The sequence below is a fragment of the Muntiacus reevesi genome, chromosome 11, assembly GCF_963930625.1.
Source record: "Muntiacus reevesi chromosome 11, mMunRee1.1, whole genome shotgun sequence".
Classification (NCBI taxonomy): domain Eukaryota; kingdom Metazoa; phylum Chordata; class Mammalia; order Artiodactyla; family Cervidae; genus Muntiacus; species Muntiacus reevesi.
The window spans coordinates 15,462,204-15,483,247 of record NC_089259.1 but is presented as its reverse complement, the minus strand read 5'-3'; the positions used below and the strand labels follow the sequence as shown (position 1 = coordinate 15,483,247).

General features: G+C 41.4%; 1 protein-coding gene across 2 annotated transcripts in view; it reads right to left on the bottom strand.

The window, feature by feature from the left end:
- Positions 1–495: 495 nt before the first annotated feature.
- Positions 496–21,044, bottom strand: part of LRCH1 (leucine rich repeats and calponin homology domain containing 1) — a 210,059-nt gene continuing 189,510 nt past the window's right edge. For both annotated transcript variants that reach the window (XM_065901936.1, XM_065901937.1), the window contains exon 19: positions 496–2,773. In XM_065901936.1, coding sequence (XP_065758008.1) covers positions 2,663–2,773 — 111 coding nt within the window. In that variant the 3' untranslated portion in view covers positions 496–2,662. The remainder of the gene's footprint in view (positions 2,774–21,044) is intronic.

The following is a 21,044-nucleotide window of genomic DNA, read 5'->3' as shown; positions in this document are numbered from 1 at the left end:
CCCTCACCTGCCCCTCCCAATCACAGCAACTCTGCTCTTGAGTGCTGTATGTTCTGTGGGTTCCAGGGGAGATCTTAGTTTGGATAAAAACTGTCCTATCCTACATATGCATATTGTATTTATATTTCACAATACATAACACAAAAACATATATATACACTAGATGATTGCTACAATCTGTTTCTTCAGTGACACTCTGGATTTCTTTTCTGCATCTGATGGGTAAGTCAATCAGAAGATGGTTTGCACAAATTCAAAGTTTTAATGGCTGTTAAATCATAAAAGGAAGGATATTTGCACTGTGCATATTCTGTCCACTTAGGGCACTGTCAGCCGGCCATGCACATCTTATTGCACGTATAAGCAATGGACAAAGATCTTGAAGACATCTTAGCCACACAAAGGATTCCATTTTGAAGAGGAAAAAAAAAAAGCATTTTACAAAATATTGAAGCCATTCATATTATACAGCCAACTGCAAGAAAATACTGAAAATTAGTATCAAAAGAAATATTTTAATTCTGAAAAAAAATCTTTCAAAACAAGGATTACAGAGTTTCATATTGCCATATATACATGTAAAAAAATACTTCAGGACCCTGCATTCTCAATGCCCATCAAGGTGCAGTCATCTGAATTGCTATTTCTGTCATCAACCTTTGACTGTGGCTTACATTGAATACGCTCTTTGTTCAAAGTGTTTTCTTTTTTTTTTTTTTTTACATTGTTATGCTATTTGACAAAACAGGTATTTGTGCAGTACAGGAAAACATTAAAATATATTTTAAATTAGGTTAAAGTGCACAGTACATTTGATAGGAAGTAACTGCTAGCTGCCAATCCAAACGACTGCTTTCAGCGCCCCCCTCCCCCTTGCCCAGACGGGAGGGCAGCCCTGGCATCGGCTGATGTGTCTGTGGTCAACGCATACTGTCCTCCTGGTCTCTTTCGTGTTCACATCTGTCTTTTCTTACAACTTGTGACTGCTGCTGCTCTAAAAACTCAACAATGGCTTTTCACAGAGGCAAAGGTGCAGTCAGCATTCACAAGACTTTGAAAGACTAATTCCTGGGAAATCTGTACCTGCAGGGTGAGAGTACATGCATGTAACTGCCTGAAATAGGTTGTGTGTCTGTGAAGTCTTACGTGTCTCCCTCAGACCAACACGGATCCCTCTCCTCTGCTGGGTTTTCTCAACTCATTGTTTCTGTGAACTTGCTCCCTCCCGGCCCTTCAGGCTCACAAATACTACTCACTTCACCTTCTCCTGCGCCCACCTTGGTGCTGCATCCACCTGCCCCACCAATTCACTGACTCACTTCTGCGGTTTCACACCAGACCCTGTGAGTCTTACAGTGTTTTATGAGCTACTTTGAAAGCCACCAGCTAAGCTGCAATAAAACAAGCATCTCAGAATTGTTGCCTCTTTTAAAATGGGCAGCTGTAGAAAGTGCTGGTTTCCTGACCTAGGTCCTCTGTATCTTAAGTTACTTCTTGATCACTCTTCAATGAAGCTGCCCTTAAAAACTTTTTGGTTACAGAATCATCTTTTTCTCCTCTCCACTTTCCTACACCACTTCCTTATTACCTACCTTTGGTGCTAGACTTTTACCCAGGTTCCAGTGCAAAATTACAGGACAAGACACATGAGGCCAACACTCGTTACTTCTTTGCGTTAAAACGTGAATGTTTTGTGCATAGCAAAATAAGTATGAACCCAAAAAAAGAATTGTTCACATTTTTATATTCAAGTTTAATATGTCTTTTTTTCCATCACAGCTATTTACAAATAACTTTGGGGTGCTCTCTTGATTTCAGTCAGTTCATTATACCAGGGGACAACAGGGCTGCTGGAATGTAGGAAGCTGGATGGAATGCAGAAATATAAATAAGACCAATGTTCCATAAACCAAAGTGTAAATAATGCCTCCCCAGAAAACAGTTCTTGTCACAGAAGCACCTGTTTTTTTTTTGCTTACATTTTGTTTTGAGTCATATACATCAGAAAACATGAGTATGGAGACCTAGAACTACTTGCACACCAAAGAGGATAGAAAATAACTCAATATTTATAATATTAAAATAAAGTGTTTAACCACAAAAAAGCAGTAATAAAATAGTTTCCTAGTTTACAATTTGCATCCAAAGGATGAATAACAACTCACTAATAAATAATATTTATATAAATATTTTGTATGTCGAAAATAGTTTTGTTTTTTTTTTTTTAAAGGCAATGGTCTCAAGAAACTTCTTGAAAAATTTGGTGGCGAAAAACCTGATTGAGTTCCATTCCCTCCACCCCCCTCCCCCACGAAATACACAATGTGTTTGGTTTTAATAAAAACAAATGCATCTTGCTGCAGAAGGGCTGTGCTTGGTGTTTTGGTAATGGCAGTGGGTGAGCGTGGAAGGGATGGAGGAGGCTGTAGAAGGCATTGATGTGCTGCTCCGTTCTTCACAACCAGCTCCCTCATGGGTTTTAGGTAATTACCTGTCTCACCTTAATGTCGGCGTCAGTCACGAAAGGTAGGAAGTCTTCTCTCATGTCCTTCCATCAAGAGGAGCAGGGAGTGGGAGGGTGGAGGGGACAGGTGCTGAGAGCAGAGTCCAGGGTCTCTGACCAGAAAAGCGTCTGAGCCGACCCAAAGGAGAGGAGTTGGTCTCATGTGAAAAGAGCCTTCGTTACAGTTACATCTAGCAACGCTTGAACTGTAATGCCCACTTTGACCAGGCCTTTCTCTTCAAGGATGTGATGGGGTAGACACAGCTTTTCCTAAAAGGAAGAACAAAGCATTGATTTTTAGATGACTGGAATCTAATGATAAAACCTCGAGACACCACTAATAGGAGTTAAGTCAAGCTCTGTTATCTGCTTATTTGATCACCTCAGACTGTGCTCTCTCCCTAGCTTTCAAGCCATCGCAAAGACCTTTTCTGTGTTGCAAAGAAAAAAATTATTTTCTACAAGTGAGGGTTGTTCTAGAAAGACTTCCAGTCATCCTGAAATGTGCAAAAGATCTAAACAGTTTTTAAAATCCTTGACACTAAATAACTGAGCTACATACAGTTGGAAACCACCCACCAGGAACATATTAGCTTATATTCTTATAAAGCAAAGTTGCAGACAGCCTCTCACATCTTTTAAGGGAACTTGAATACTCATTTATACAGACCACACAAGGTTCTACTGACCATAAACCTTTACAAATCTTTTTTAAACTGGCCATTAGCCCTGAGTTAGTTCATTTTATTTCCCACGATCTCTGGAATGGAGGCATCTTTTCTCACAGTATGCAAAAAGCCTTATAAATAAGTAATTTTAACCACAGCCTTTAATAGCCTCCCTTTGAAGACTCTTTTATAAAACTGTCAAAGACACAAATGTCCTGCTACTTTCTCGTGCTGTATTTTTGCTCTTGGGAAATGTCCAGCACATACTACTCAAGGCAACTCACTCCCTGTGTGTGGCACCCTGCATGCTAAACTGATGGTTTACAAAAGAGCAAAGACAAAATAACTTTACACTTCTGTCGTTTGACCCTGGGCTAATACCATACAAGGGAATCTCCTTCCAGAGACTGTCTCCTTGACGGGGAAATGACCCCACAGCAAACACTCCCTCTCACGTACCCGAAGATGGTGTGTTCTCCACAGTCCAGTAACCACTTTTTTTTTTCAAACTGGAGTATAACTGCGTTACAGTGTTTTGTTAGTTTCTGCTGTACCACAGAGTGAATCAGCTGCATGTCTGTATATATCCCCTCCTTCCCACCTTCTAGGTCATCACAGGGCGCTGAGCTGAGCTCCTCGTGCTATACGGCAGACTCTCACTGGCCATTTTACACATGGCGGTGTTTATGTCAATCCTAATCTCCCGATTCATCCCACCCTTCCCTTTCACGTAGCGTCCACACGTCCCTTCTCTGCATCTACGTCTCTATTCTTGCCCTGCAATTAATAGGTTCATCTGTACCACTTCTCTGTATTTCACATACATGCATTAATATATGCGTATTATCATTTTTTTCCTTTCTCAGTGGCCACCATTTTTAAGGAGAGTTGAAAGCTGCATTAAGCACCAGGTGGTGGACGCAGTGTTTAACTGGAAGCCAACTGAGGTCACCAGTCAGAACTGCTTCCTTTCACATGACTCCTGCTGGAGAAACCAGATCTTCCTGTTGCCTCAATGCAGGAATCTCCGTAAGTTATCCCAAGGACAGACATTCTGCTCTTAAAAAGATCTTTAAAAGACACATGCAAGAACCTGTTCCACAACCTCGAAAAGTCTGTAGATTCTCATCTCGCAGTCTTAGCATCCCCCATCCCTCCCACTTCCCTAACTTATAGTAAACTCCAGAGTATCTCAAACTCTGACTCCGAGCCTTAAGTAATGGCCATTTGTCAATATAAAACAGCTGATTCTTTAAAATACAATTTGAACAGCATTTCAGTGGCTGGTGTGTATCAAATAGGATTATCTTGTCATCTGTGGTGTGTTCAATGGAGAGGCAGCGTAAGCTTACGCTGCTCGCCAACTTAGTAGCCAAATGTCAACTTGAGAAAGAATAGGAGGTTCTGTCCGAGTTATGCACTGGGCACTAGGCCACAATGGGTTCCTCCTGGTGCCACAGCCAGAGGTCAGGGTGTACCCTTTCCCAACACCTGTTTGCCAAGGCTTGTGAATCTCATTTCATTGCTAAGACTAGTACCACAGGGACCAGGAATGTATTTTCCTCATTCTTATGGTTTCCACAGAATCCAAGTAGGGAATTATAAATGCCTACTAATTATGGTTAAGCTCCTGGTGCAAGGAATTCCTTGGGGAAAAAATAAATCTTCACTTTATACCAGATGCCAAGATCAATTTGAGATGAGTTGAAGAGTTAAAAAAAAAAAAATCTCCAAACACTCCTTCCAATCAAATATAGATATGTATTTAATATTTTCTCTGAAAAACAGATGGGGATGAAAATGTGATATAAAAATCACAAAAGATAAAAACAATTGATCACCTGAAAGTGTAAAGCTCCTGTGTATCAAAAAAAAAACCACTCAATTAAAAGATAAACAACAAACTAAAAAAAATCAGCTGTATCGAATTACAAAGGGATTATATTGACACATAAGCTCCACAAATCATTGCAAAAAACACTAAGAAATCAATAGAGCACTGAGGAAGGAACATGAATAGAAGTTTAAAAATGAGGGATTTGCCCAAAGCATTTTGAAGAAGATTTTTGCCTATTTGTCTTGACCTCAGTGTTCACCTATGTTTAGCAGCAAACATTCTTGAGTTCTACAACTAACAGTTGCTCAAAGCCTAACCTCTATGTGCAACACGGCTTTGACGGGGCTGTCCTGAGTCCTGAGCTGTTACGTCTCCATCAGTGACTGCCCCAGCCCCACTGATGAGTGATAGCTCCAGTGGTCTGCAGAGTTGAGTTTCCAAGCTAGAAGTCATGCCTGGGAAGGGCTGGGGCTCCAGAGAAACAGGATGGGAAGATATGAGGCCTTGGCCACCGGCTAACAGGACACTGGAGTTGTCATATACCAAGTGAGCTCGAAGTCCTCCCACAGAGTTCAAGATTCTCCCTCCCACCCTTGCAGCTGGTGACAAGGAGTAAACAGAAGATATAAAAGGTACCCCTTGCATCCTGTCTGGCTTTCTCTTTTCATTTAGACTCCCTAAGAATCCCTGAGGTGCCCTCAGATTACATTATGGGGTTGGAGGTACCTAGGAAGTCAAGCATCAGATCACAGAAACCTTATAAAAACCACCAGAACTGGGAGGACAACTCGGATGGGAATTACAACCTGAGGTTCTGGTTGACAGGATGAGCCTGCGAGAAACACCGAGGAGCTTCAAGGGTGGACAGAAGGCCATTTCTGTCACATTAGTCCTGTCATTGCATATTCCACAGGGAGGGAATCCCTATAAAAGTTGGGATGGGAAAGAATTGCTGTGAATTTACAGCTGGATGGGAAATGATTTCACCTTACCTTGTGTAATGCACTTAAGAGAGAGGTGAACATTTACACTGGGTTTAAATGCATTAAAATTTCCATGTTAGAGGAGATGAGTGGCTTCCATTGAGAGTGTAGTAGCAGACTGTTCTAGGATGCCCATGAGCTCCTTTGCTGTTGCTTTTTAAAGCACAGAGCAGAATCATAAAGTAGTATTCTGCATACATACACTCTGACCCCCTCTGAAAAACTCGTCAAATCCTTTGCATTGTTTCTCCAATCGTGAAACAATTATTCAGTCTTATCCCTTCAGCCATCCCTCTTCTGAGTCACAAACAAGTAGGGTTGAAAAAGGCAGGTGAGCCATAAAGATTCAACTCCAACTCTGCAAGACTTCTGGGGTACCTCCTACAGGTCTGGCCCCAGTGCTATAGATTTACAACGCTTTTTTACTTTCTTGTTTTTGACAACTCTGCGAGGTATTGGGTTTTTCTGTAACATCATATGGAAAAACCTGAACAAACTTTTTGGCCAACCCAATAAAAACAATATTCTGTTTTACAGAGGAGAAAACGGAGATGTAGAGAGCTTGACTTTGCTACAGACACACAGTAGGTAAAGTAGGATTTGAACTTGTGTCTCATCTTATGGCAGCAGCCCCTTCCACGACATCATGTTGCTTCCCACAAGGTCCTTGACTGAGAAATGAGTGTGTTCCGTCTGTGTCCAGGAGACAGGAAAACGGCCCCTGGCCCCTTGGAGTTCTCTCTAGGCAGGTCCCACCAAATTCAGCACCAGGTGGGCATGAGAGAACCCTCAACACAGGAAAGGCGTTAGCTCTGCTGGTTAGCTCACTTAGTTTCCTTTGTAGTGAGGGACAGACGTCTTGGTCTCATAGAAAATGCCTCGTGGGAGCAGGCAGATTGCTGTCCCTGCCCGGCTCTCCTCTTTCTCGAGTTTCTTATGCTCCCCAAGAAGCACGCTGCCTCCTGCCAGGCCACCCGCTAGACAAAATGAAGTTACCCAGGCAGCACATTTCACGTGGTTCAGTCTTTCTAAAATGTAAAGTCCTAGCACTAAACTGATTGAACCTTGAAACTGTCTGCATGGGTAAGAGAACTTCAGTTCCTGCTCTGCCACGTGAGAACTCTGAGGGGCTGCTTCCTCCGACGTGAAATACAGATCATGTCAACCTCTTCTAGACAGAGAGAATTTCTTGTCAAATCTTCATTTGGTTCTCTGTTTTCCAGCCCAGCTACTGTCTAGAATATTTGTTCTCTATACATATCTACCCATTCTCTCACCCTTCTAAACCATACCCCCTTCACCTGGCTATTTCTACACATCTTTAAGGCTTCAGTGTAAACATCATGGCTCTAGAAAGGCTTCAAAGACCACACACTCTCATCAGGGTCAGTCCCCCTTGTCCATGTTTCACATACAGAATCTTGTACCTGACCTATCACAGAAACTTACCCAATGAATTCCTCTTTAACTGTCCACTAGGTCCGCTATATAGGGTCCAAAAACCTGTAAGCAAGTCCAGCCTGTGGTCTGTTTTTATAAATAAAATTTTATTGAGACACATTTATGAGTCATCTGTGGCGGCTTTCACACTATAGCAGCTGAGCTGGGGAGTCCTAAAGAGAGGGTTTGGCCCACAGAGTCTAAAATATTTACTGGCATTTTATAGAAAAAGTTTGCCAACTCCTAGTCTAGAATGTAAGTTTTTTTGAAGACAAGGTCACGTGTCATGATCACGCTTTTTACTGCCAAGGTGGGGTGCTGCACAAACAATCTTCATTCAATATTTGAAGAATGAATGAATGAACACAATCGTAAACAAAATCCAGTGAAAAGCCACAGAACTGGATCCTGATAGTCTTAAGGAAAAAAGCAAACATTCTATATACCTGATTATTTATTGAGAACTAATTTCAAAATGTGAAGCCAAATTCTAAAAGCCTAACCTCCTGGGACTTCCCTGATAGTCCATCCAGTGGTTAATATTTCACTTTCCAATACAGGGAGTGTGAGTTTGATCCCTGGTGAGGGACCTAAGATCCCACATGCCATGTGGCCCAAAAACCCAAACATAGAACAGAAATAGTAATGCACAAATTCAATACATGTTTTAAAAAAGCTTAATCTCCTGAGATAAAATCCCATTAAAATATTTTTCACCTAATCCAGAACCACTTTCAAAATCATAAAATTTTAATTTACTGTTCATTACATTTACCCTGTAGGTAAAACATCCTTTCTCCTTATGATCGAGACCAGCATGGAATTTAGAGACATAACCCTAGCCACCATACACTAAATTTAATTTCTTACTCACAAATATTAGCCTTTATTTGTGAGTGCCTTTACTTATCTACTCAGTGATGAAAATCCTGCTCAGTGGTCTTGTTTTTGAGTTCTGTGGGGCCCTTTTCGCCAGCACTGTTTTTCAGTGTTTCTCGCCAAGGACAGTGAGCTACCTAGGAACGACAAATCCATAAGTAGAAGGAACTAATAGAACTTACTTAGTGTCACAGATTTTGGAAATCCTGACACTAAGTGGCAAGTTGCCACCAACTGGAAGAACTGGAGAAAGATAAGTTTCTATTCCAAATACATCTTTCTATTTCAAAAAGAATGTGTAAATAAATACTTGATCATTTTTATCAGATATTAGAGGGAAATACTAAAAAAAAAAAAAGTCTTTCCCGTGAAAGGAAGATTTAGTACGCATATATAAATCACAACTAAATCCCCAACCACCTCTCAGATAACAAGTGGGTTGACCAAGTATCCCTAGTTAGATGGCAGTGGCAGGCACCATGCTAGCACGTGAGCTGGTATGTGAGTACCTGGGGGAAGAACCACGGGCAGGTTTAATAATATTCTGAATAGAAATGAACAGTAATGGGCAAGAGAGTTCATTCCAAGGTTTGCCTAAAGGGCTAAATTAATTGTGTTCTGCTTGTTACCAGACTGTTTGATGAAAAAATTACCATCCAACAGATCCCCAGAGGAGCGGCACATTAGGCTACAGATGCATTAATGACACAAGAAATGAAAGTGCATCCAAAGAACTACTTCGGAGGCCAGAAGTGAGATAGGAACGCAGCCAAAGAATGATGTCAAGTCAGCGTTGAAAATTAAATCTGCTCTCATGGGATTGTGCTAGTTAGTTTTTATTGACAGAATTTTCTTTTCAGGTGGCCACCCAGTAAGTCATCTCTCTTCTTCCTCTGTATCCCCACCCTAATTAAGAAGAAAAAAAACCAACAGCTATGACTATGGAAGGGAAGTCTCAATGCACTGGCAGAGCTGGACCTAAGTGCTGAGTGTAACTCTGGGGGTGCACAAATGAATGTATTGATGGGCCGATAAAAACTCGGATTTATCACCCAAAATGTGTTTATTAACAACTTATGGCTCATGGTGCTCGTTAGACATCGTACAAAGGGATTTTATTGTGTTACAGGTTAATGAGTACAAGACAGCACCAAAGGCAATTCAGTACATCTGCAGGTTACTTATTACACAACTGACGTGAATTAGATAACTTCCACACACCCTGTATTTCACCAACCAACACAAAATCATGAGGGAAAGGCTCAGTTAACTCAAGATATTACCAAGCAAAGACTGCCTCCTGCTAGAAAATCTGATCTGATTTACCAACAAAGCACCTTTATAAAATACATTCTTCTAACTATGTGAGTTTTCCACATTCTCAAGTCCCCTACATTCATGGAAATGTTCAGAAAAATAAAATTATCTTCTTAGTAGCCACCTATAAAGACTGCTTCCATCTGAGTAAATTAGAAATTTATCTTGAGGAAGTGAACTCCATTCTCCCCCTCCACCCAACCTAAGAAAAGATATTTGGCAGCCAGACGTAAATTGAAGCACTGGGGAGTCTGTCTTCACCTTGGAGCAGGGCCTTCTCCTATTATAAAATGACATCCCCAAGTCAGGAATATGTTGGTCTAGATAAGATCACAATGTCCTTTTCTTTAATTACAAACTGATTAACATTCTTCTGAAAGCAGGTATAATAATTAACATACAATCCTTCAAGTTTATTAAATATAAAAGTAGCTTGCTAATGTCACTGGAAATCAAAGGTTAAATGGAAATTTCAAGTCACTGGAGAAACTACATTCTTCTAAAATAAAAGCAATCTCATTGGCTCCTACCATAGTAACCCAAGCCCCAGGACCAAGAATGTTCCATGACTCATGGCTTTATTTGGAAATAAATACTGTCAAATCCATCACATTCTAGACTTGAAGTTATGATGTGATGTAGCAAAAAAAAAAAAAAAGCAAAATGACCCATTATATTACTTAAAAATAGAAATCCCTTCTGGAAAATCCTTTCTAAGAGCCTCAGAGTAGACCAAACAAGGAATAAGAAGTAAAAATATACAGAAAGAGTGGTGTGCAGTGGATCCTCCAGGGGGCGCTCTGACAGTGTGAACCCCTTCTCCCCATCGACCCTTCAGCACAGCTCTCATGCAGCAGGGCAGAGGGGCTCTCTCAGGGTGGAAGTGGAGGGTCACCCTTCCTGACGCCCTTCACAGCTCCCGCTTCAGGAAGCAGGGAGGAAGCCAAATGGACAGCCAGCAAAGCAATCATTTTCCAGATGGTAATTTTCAACTTGGTCAACAGTGGTTATTATTAAAGATTTTTATGGACCAAATTGGACCCCAAATGCTTGCTTTCTGTCTTCTTGGCAAGGCGGCCCCTCTACAGCTCAATTGCCCGATCCTGCATTAGGATTCAACTTCAATACTGACCCAGTGGAAAGATTTTCATATGCTAAATCCCCTTTGCTCCTGTTCTAGAAACTTCTTGGGCTCTACCCAGGGCAGCAAAGCTGACTGGGAGTGAGAAGAGGCATTGCCCAGCACTGCTGCTGGTACTATGAAGTGTGCGCTTCTGGAAAATCTGATGGATAAACGTTCAGCTTCAAAACTTGAGAGACTACTGAAGAGATGACAGGGATGGAAGTTGGCAAGGCAAAGGCTCGGAGGGAGGAAGGACCCTGTCACAGAGCAGGGGACAGACCAGAGCGTAGGGATGCACATGCAGGCGTTAGGGAGGCAGAGCATTCCAGCGGTAAGTGACATAGATCAGCACTACAAAGAGAATATGGATAAGACAGAAGCTTATAAGGTCCCTGGAGCGGAGGGCAGAAGTTGGTTGTGGGGGTGTCTCCCCAAGTGCCAGCAGAGTGTCAACAGTCTTTCGAATGTGACGAAAATCCAACTGCAGGATGTCATACGGAGAGCAGAGGTCAGCCTATTCCGAGGGCAGCCATCAGAACAGAAAGAGACAGTGCATACAATTAAAAATACACAGAACAATGGCTGGAAAGAAGCACACATTTTTACTTACTAGCAAATGGCAAGAGTAACCCTTTATTTCAAGTAGGTAAAAACCGTTTCACCAAATTTTTTTTTAAATTAATTACAAAAGAAAAGCAGCATATCCAAGGACTTCTATGCAAATAAGACAAAGAAATTCTTTACCTCCAATCTTGCTAGTGAGGAATAGAATGTTCTGTAATTTATATGTCATTCTGGTATTCAAAGAGTTTTAATATTCAAGTGTTCTCATATGTCAACAATGGCATTAAAATAAGAGTTTTTCACCTGGGACACATTTAGGTCTTCACCTTACCAAAGGAAAAAATATAAACTTTAAAACTTAATCCCTTTCTTCACCATTCTCTTAATGCATTTTTTATCCTGGTCTATGAAGACTGAATATAAAGTATTCTCTCTGAAAGGTAATGCATGCACCTAATTTGCTTTTCTTTTAGAATTACTGAAAAACTCTGGGCATTGCTAGTTCTAATTATATCCCTACATGTGCCCCAAAAGTACATTAAATTTCACATTACATTAAGTACATTAAATTTTGCTACTGACAGAAACCAAAAGTCTAGTAGAGCTTCTTAGATCTGCAGTTAAATAATAGTGCATTCCTGCATAGCATTATTATGTAAATTTCTTCACCACTAAACAGATATGGTTGGGGCACGGATCTTCAGGTTTTGTCTACGTGAGTCACCATGCAAGGAGGCAGAACTCTTTCTTTCTCAACTAAACACAAAAATTAGGTGCTGAGTCTTGAGTTGACCTCCAGATGCCTACTGCTCTCAAGAAAAAAATGGTTTTCTGATACCCTGAATTCCTGACCAGTTTCAACTTAAAAATTATAATTGATATGTTGGTATGAAACCAAAGTTCTGGTTTTGTTTCCAAATTAAAAAAGAAAATATTTGAAAATATTTGTGACATATTTCATAAATGCAGCTTTATGTCCAAATTTGGCAAAGCATTTAAATATATATATAATATATATTTTATGATATACTTTGCAACAACATTGCCCTCTGTTTTAGCATCACTGCTAAGCAGAGGCAAATCACAGAGCAACTGAAAGATGATTCTAAAAGACTATGTCTTTCTCATATATTCTGAAGTTAGCTTGATGCCCCCTGGTAAGGAGGCAAACTCAGTGTAAATGGGTTGAATAAAATTATAAACCTCCCAATCTTAATTTATGAAGGTAGAGATACTCTTAACAGAAGACATTTAAGGAAATTAACAAATCATGTTATATCTATTCAGATCATGCATCTTTTCTCAGTGCATTAGGAGGAATCGAGTGAGCACTGCTATTTTCTCAAGAATTAAAACAGCTACTGTGTGTGTGTTACTTGGTCAGTCATGTCTGACTCTTTGCCACCCCATGGACTGTAGCTCACCAGGCTCCTTTGTCCATGGGATTCTCCAGGCAAGAACACTGGAGTGGGTTGCCATTCCCTACTCCAGGGGATCTTCCTGACCCAGGGATTGAACCCAGGTCTCCCGCATTGCAGGCAGATTATTTACTGTCTGAACCACCAGGCTACTAATAGAATGTATTTCACTAGGACAGTGATGGAGTCAAGAATTAACAGATGGGGAAACATCTAGGAGAAGTAGCTTCCTATTGCAATAATAATTTTCTATTGCAACGTTGTGCTTAATCAGTGAACTCTGAACAAAACGAACATAAGGCAGAAGGCATATGCACACTGAAATGTGACTGACACAAAAGTGGTATTTCCATGGGTAAAAGCAGTATGTATCTCCAGAATGTATTTCAATACACTTCCCAGAACCTTATGGAAAATGTCTGGTCTGCTTCCCTGCAACTCCATCAAAGAACTCAGATTGTCTATGGTTTCCAGTGCATTTATTCAGCAGTACACTTCTCACATGGATAGGCAACACAGATCATTCTTCTCATTCTGGAAATAATTTTCATGACACCACAGATTTGGGGTTTTATTTAGATTACGGTGGGTAGAGTTGTTTTTAGCCAGTCCCTGGCGGGTGGTTTAAATTAAATGACAATCTCTGAAGAAAAAGACATGGGTCTAAGATTGGCTGACAGGCAAAAATCATAATGGGTGGAGTACGGGCACCTCTGCTTCCACCCAAGTCACACAGCTCACAGCCATCAAATCAGTCCCTCAAGGATGCTATGACGGGAACCAGGGCTGAAATTGCCAGGAGAACCTGGGAGTTTTCTGACCCTTGTGCTTCCCCAATTTCAGTCTTAATAAGAGGGACTTACAGATTATGCTTTATTTTTTCTTATAATTAAAATCAAAAAACACTAAAAGAGAAGGAAATTTAAAGAGGTCAAATTTCACCATATATTTACAGCACTAGTAATTATTGCAAGGTGTTTGAAAAACATAGTTAATACACTCAAGAGTTCCCAGTGGCAAGTGCAAATACTAATTTCCATTATAGTGAACAGAAATCACCATTACTAGAGGTTAACTGATTCTAATACAAGGTAACATGTGGCTAAAATTACTATGAGAGATTAACTCAGGTTCCCCCAAATACTACAGATATAAACAGATATGTAGATGGATCTGGCAAAAGGTTTATTTTACAGGCAATCTGAGTGTAACAGACTAAATTCTAAGAATTTAGAATTTAATAATTCTAATACTGTTTATTTACATTTAATTTTAAAGGCAGTATACTTATCAACACAAAGTATTTTGAATCTAAAATATCATAGTACAGGAACGTTGATGGCTATTCTGAAAATTTAAAGTCTTAATTGACAAGGTATAATTTGCCAGAGTGAAGTAGGAAAAGGTTTCCAGAGTTTTCTCCAGATATGAGAACTAATCACCAATTTTATGCACTTAGAGAGTAACTCTAATATTGGTATGATAATTTATCTAGAAATGTAATTTTAAGCGTTTGGAATAAAATATTTATTTTCAACCATGTATATATGAAAGGCTGTTAGACCACTGACCAGACTTTGTTCTGCCACCAAGAGACACCCAGTGGGAGAGGATTCTTACATGAATGGTGATAAACACCTACTAAGTATTAAGGGATGACTGGTTTTCCAAGCTAGAGATTAGCCTTATTTAATAAATTATGAATTTAAAAACTGATTTTAATATAATCAGGTGTATAATCAGGGACCTGCACCTCTGGTTATCCAACCTCAGAGATAATCAATGCAAACAGAAACATAAATCTTGTAATAACAATCTCACCACTCCTCAAAAATGTTTACTAGTTGGGATTTAAATTGACACTAAAGTCATTGATTTGGGGAAGAAAAGAGGCATCGGGCTCAAAGAGGCAAAGGAACTCTTATCTCCTATTTTAAGATTAAAACAAACTAAAAAGGTAGCTTCTATATATAAAATGTATTTCAATTAAAAGTTTCAGATCAGTTTTATATGTATAGTGTCCTAAACCCTCAAAACAGGTGTAAAGTAGGAAAGGTTTTACAATTATTTTCAAAAATAATACCTCATATAAAGTAAAAAAATACAAATATGAAAGGTACTGACAAGAAGATTCAATCATAATTCCATTCATTCCATCAACACAGTCATCATTAGCCTCTCAGTGTATTTTAGGATTTTATTTTTAACTCATCTGGCTGATGCAGAGGACGGACACCAAGTGACTTGCCTTGTGGACACGGAACGAAAACATTCCACCTCCCACAGTCCAGCAAGGACCCCTGGCCTCTGTGCTGCCCAGGCAGAGGCCCTGTACAGTTCATGGAGTTGCTGCCCTAATCCTCTTCCCTATTTCCTCCCTGGAGCTAGTAATGAATAGGAAGGACTAGGCAGCTAGAAAACGAGGTGTATTTAATTCCAAGTTCCTTCTTCCTCTAAAGAGGGCAAGTCTGTTAAACGAAGGACCTTGGTCCACAAAGAGGTTGGAGGCCAAGGTTTCTCATTTAAATTGGAGAGACAGAGAACAGGGTGTCCATTCTCAACAGGACCAAGGGTTCCCTCCTCAAACAGAAACCTGGGCAACTCCTCTCAGAAAAAGACCAGGGCAATCCCCTCAGAAAATGTGGTGGCTTCTCTCAAGAAAGATCAGGGGGTCTCACCTTGGAAAGACACCTGACAGAGACCCGTTCTCTCCCAGTAGAGATCTCTCGGAAAAAGAATAGGGCATCTCCTTTCAGTCAGAGATTTGAGTGTCTTGACCTAGAGAAAGAGTAAGCCTTCTCTGCTCAGAAGAAATGTGAGTGACTTCTCTCAGAAAAAGACCAGGGCTTCTCCCCTCAAACAGAAACCTGAGCAACTTCTCCCAGAGAAAGACCAGGATGTCTCCACTCAGTCAGAGACCTGAGCATTCCTTCAATTAAAAAAACAAAAACAAAAACAAAAAAACAGGACGTCTCCACTCAGAGACACCTGAGAGACTCCTCTCAGAGAAAGACCAGGGCATCTCCCCTCAGACAGTGAGTTGGGCAACCTCTCCCAGGAATGACCAGGGTTTTTCCGCTTCTCAGAGACACAAGCAGTTTCTCCCAGAGAAAAACCAGGGCGTCTCCCCTCAGTTAGAGACCTGAGGGACTTCTCCCAGGGAAAGACCAGGCTGTCTCCCCTCAGTCAGAGACCTGAGCCACTTCTCCCAGAGAAAATCTAGGGCATCTCCCCTCAGAGACCTAAGGGACTTCTCCCAGGGAAAGACCAGGGTGTCTCCCCTCAGAGACCTGAGGGACTCTTTCCAGAAAAAAAAAAAAGCAGGACATTTCCCCTCATGTAGAGACCTGGGTGACGTCTCTCAGGGAAAAACCAGGGCATATCACATCGGCAGAGAGTTGGGTGACTTCTCCCAGGAATGACCAGGGAGCCTCCTCTCAGAGACCTAAGCAACTTCTCCCAGATTAAAACCAGGGTGTCTCCACTCAGAGAGACGCCTGGGTGACTTCTCCCAGGAATGACCAGGGCTTCTCTCCTAATTCAGAGCCCTAAGGGATCTCTCCCAGAGAAAAGACCAGGGCAGGTCCCCTCAGAAACCCAAGCACTCCTTCCATAAAAAAAGCCAGGGTGACTCCGTTCAGAGACACCTAAGCAACTTCTCCCAGAGAAAGACCAGGGCTTCTCCCCTCAGAGACCTGAGCGACGTTTCCCAGAGAAAGACCAAGGCTTCTCCCCTCAGTCAGAGACTTGAATGACTTCTCCCAGGAAAGATCAGAGCTTCTCTGTTTAATCAGAGACCTAAGTGACTCCTTTCAGAGAAAAAACCAGGGCATCTCCTCTCAGACAGCCGGACGATTTCTCCCAGAGAAAGACCAGGGTGTCTCCCTCAGAGAGACCCAGGTGATTTCTACCAGAGAAAGACCAGGATGCTTCTCCCCTCAGACAGAGACCTAAGTGACTTCTCTCAGAGAAAAACCAGACTCCCCTCAGACAATGAGTTGGGCGACTTCTCCCAGAGAAAGACCAGGGTGTCTCCCCTCAGACAGAGACCTAAGAGACTTCTCTCAGAGAAAGACCAGGACATCTCTCCTCATAGGGAGACCTGGGGCAATTTCTCCCAAAGAAAAACTAGGGTGTCTCCCCTCAGAGACCTGAGCAACTTCTTTAGGAAAGACCAGGGCGTCTCCCCTCAAAGACCTGAGCAACTTCTAGAGAAAGACCTGGCGTCTCTCCTCAAAGACCTGGCGTCTCCTCTCAGAGACCTGAGTGACTTCTCTCAGTGAAAGGACTGGTAGCCCTCCTTCAGTGAGAGAGACCTGAGCAACTTCTCCCAAGAAAGACCAGGCTGTCTCCCCTCAGAGACCTGGGTAGCTTTTCCCAGAGAAAGGCCAGTGTGTCTCCCCCTCAGACTTCTCCCAGGAAAGACCAGGGCATCTCCCCTCATTCATAGACTTAAGTGACCTTTCTCAAAGAAAGACCACCGTTTCTCTCTTCAGACACAGACACGGGTGCTTCCTAGCAGGCTGAGAGACTAGGGCAATATCTCTCAGAAAAAGACAAGGCTGTTTCCCTCAGACAAAGAAACCACAGGATCTCTCTTCAGACAAAGATTTCAGTGTCTCCCTCTCTACCCACCCCCACCCCCCCAGCCCAAATCAAGGTGAAATATTACCTGGTAAGAAAAAAAAATATTTTCTAGTACTTTTGATGCTTCACAAATGAGAGATTTCTCTTGACCTGAGACCAGTAGGAGTCCTAAAATAGCCCTAAGTTTGGATAAACTTGGGAACCCTCCAGTAGCCAACTGTGAATTCTCCACATCAAGGTCAGAGACCAGGATTGACCAAGATGACTCAGAAAAGGCAAAGAAAGCCTCAATATGTTCACAAAATACCTCATTACCCAGAGGCTTAATTGAAGTCAGATTTTTGGTGATTGACAATATATTCTGGAGAACTTGGAAGCCCACCAAGGGTAAGCCTGTGTTCAAGATCAAGTTAACACTTGCACCAGAGGTCAGAGGCAGCACACAGTCTGACTGGCATCAACACTACAGGTGTCTTTGGGACGAAGCCAGCAAAATCTCCCAATTCCCAGATTTCCATGAGATAATTTTCCCACAGCTGAGCAGCTGATGGCAGAAAGCAACTGGAACAATTTTGAAATCATGGGGCTGCAGAGCATCCATGGATTATTAGCTAAAAGAAACCTTAGGGTTCAGTGATTTTCAAACTATAATTAGCAACAGAACACTTGTCCCCCAAGGAACTCTTAACTGGAAAGTCAGTATATGCCACAGGCCAAGGAGAAACTGCTGTAGCTGAAGCAAGACGGCAGTTATGATCTGTAACCTCCCCATGTGGCTTTCCCTCGCCTCCTGGGTGGGGCCTTGGAAAGAATCCAGGGCTCTGGAGAATGTGGCTTAATCTATTGCTTAAGTCCAACACCTGCAGTTTGCAGAGCAGGGAACTCTTTGCATCAAAGAGAGCCTCCATGTATGCCAGAAAGAAGGCAGGCGCTTGATGCTTTTGAACCCAACAGACCTGGGTTCAAAAGCCAGCTTTGCTGCATCCCAGCTGCAAATGTGAGGTTAGGAAATTGTGTAACCTCTGTGGATCTCATTTTCTTCATTGCATGGTAATAAAATACTTCTAATCCTCAACAGTGAGCATTCGACAAGATGAGGCAGGTGTAAGAAGTTCTCAGCGAATGGCTTTCATGGCTCTAGGCTGCAACAGGCACATAACCAGTTAACGACACAAGTGCGGCTGATTTATCCCAAACCCGCGTGTCCCTCACTCCGCTCGCAGATCCTCTGCACTCACCCTCACGCCTCGCCTTCCAGGTGCTGTCTCTTTAGTTGGGGAATTGGCCCCAAACAGAAGAAGACAAAACCTAAGGCACAGGGCAGCAGAAAGAGAAGTGACCCAGGCTGAAAGAACTACCTGAAGAAATATTAACTCCACCACCAGGAAAGAAACTTGCCAGGGAGGGCCATTTCCAATTTGTTTTTAAGGATCTTTCCTTGGCATTCTCACTAGCAAACCTCTACCTCACCCCAGAATCCCTCAGAGATGGCAAAAATGCCAGGTGTAGCCCTAACAGAATTTCTCCAGAACTCCAACACCAACTACTTTGTGATGTCAACTCCTATCGGTGGCATCAGCAAATCCTAACTGTGCCCTAGACTAGGAAACGTCTAGATCCAGCCTTATCCAAACATCACAAGTAACAGAGGTCTAGTCATCATACCAGAGAAGGCAATGGCACCCCACTCCACTACTCTTGCCTGGAAAATCCCATGAACGGAGCCTGGTGGGCTGCAGTCCATGGGGTCGCTAAGAGTCGGACACAACTGAGCGACTTCACTTTCACTTTTCACTTTCATGCATTGGAGAAGGACATGGCAACCCACTCCAGTGTTCTTGCCTAGAGAATCCCAGGGATGGGGGAGCCTGGTGGGCTGCCGTCTATGGGGTCGCACAGAGTCGGACACGACTGAAGCGACTTAGCAGCAGCAGAGTCACCATACACATCTACTACATACTCTAACCTTCTGCAGAGATATACTGGGCTGCTTATACTGTCTGCAATTCTGAATGCAGTCAATTTGAAGAAGCCACATTTATAGGTAAAACACTGAACACACAATAAAATGCTTCATGAACCTGACCAACCCCAAGGCAGATACCTGGGACTGTGTCCCCGGAGACTTCTAAAGAAAATATAATAAGCTATAACAATTGGAACAACTTTAAAATTGCTTTCTTCCCACTGTATTGCTGTATGTGCAATAGTTTTAACTTCTCAGCAACCACATTCCACCCAGTTGAACCTAGTAAAAGTGAATAAGCTGCCGACCCCGACTCTGGTTTGGAGTTTCAAACCGTAATTCTACTACAAAGGGCAACAAACTCGGGCTAGAGTACAGCTGTGGCTTTTCAGTCTCTCCAGGATGGTTTATCACTGTCAATCAGATATTTAGCTTAAAAAATACAGAATTCCCAGTCTCTGTGACTTCCGGGTATGTTTATGTAGATAAGTTATGAATGGAGAAGAGAGGACAAGCCTGCACATTAGGAGGAATTCATTAAGCTACTGGGAAATCAGTGAATATTTTCTTACCCAAGTATTAAGTTTGAAACCAAAAAGAAAACGTAATGTTAAAGCTCCTCTGCTCTTAAATACCAGCCTTTTAAAATACCTGATTGCAAGGGGAAATCTGTAACTAGATTTGGGATATAACTACCTTTTCACTATAAATCATGAACTGCAGTGTTACCACATACACGCTGCAATTTACCAACAATCTTAAGTAGTGGAAGAAGGACCCTTATCTAAGTGGGAAGGAGTCATTCCAACCCTCCCCCAACTTAGTATCATATTACTAGATGAAAACATTTCCTTATTTCCAATAATTTATTCCTCATTCCAAGAGATGAAAACATGTTCCTTTATGTATACAGAAGATTTGCCAATTGCTCTCCAATTGGCAATTTCTGGTTTTCCATCAGAATATTCCTCCCTTCCTTTAACATATATTATTAAAGAAGTACAACTGCTAGCCAGCCAATAGACATTTTCTAGTAGCAATGAACTTAGTGTATTATAATTCCAGTTACCAGTAAAATGCTGTTGGATTACCCATTAGGATGGATATAGATAGATGTATACACAATCACATACACACGCATATACAATGTGAACTTGAAAATCCTCTCAAATCTTAAAAAAATAATTTCAAAAATAGCCTTAATGATGCATTTCTTACTAAGCATAGTTATGTGAAATACTGGCAAAAAAGATGATTTACTCCTTGCAGTTCAATCATCTCAGGAATTATCAGTTGCCTGTTAGTGCCAGCGGCATAATTCAGAAATTATGATAAAATTTTCTCTGCATTTTGATGCTAATTTAATTTCCTTTTCCTCACTTTAAAAGGAAACCATAATTACCAACCTTTACCCACAATAAATAATTAAGGGCATTCCCGTTTCATTTTGTATCACTGTAAGCCAAGAAAACATTGATGAGTTTTAAAATATCACAGGGAATTAGGTGATAACTCATCAGTGCTTTTGAGTACAGACATGAATAATTTACAGTCTGAAACTTGGTATGATAATTTTGATTCACACATGGGAAATCTTATTAACCCATGATGGAATCAAATTATTAAAAGAGGTACATGTATGAGAATTTCACAAACATTTGTAGCCAGGAATGTATGTGCAATAGTAAAATATACACATACAATATAGACACACAGATTAACATTGCTGAAAGACATCTGGATAGATCATAAATGCATT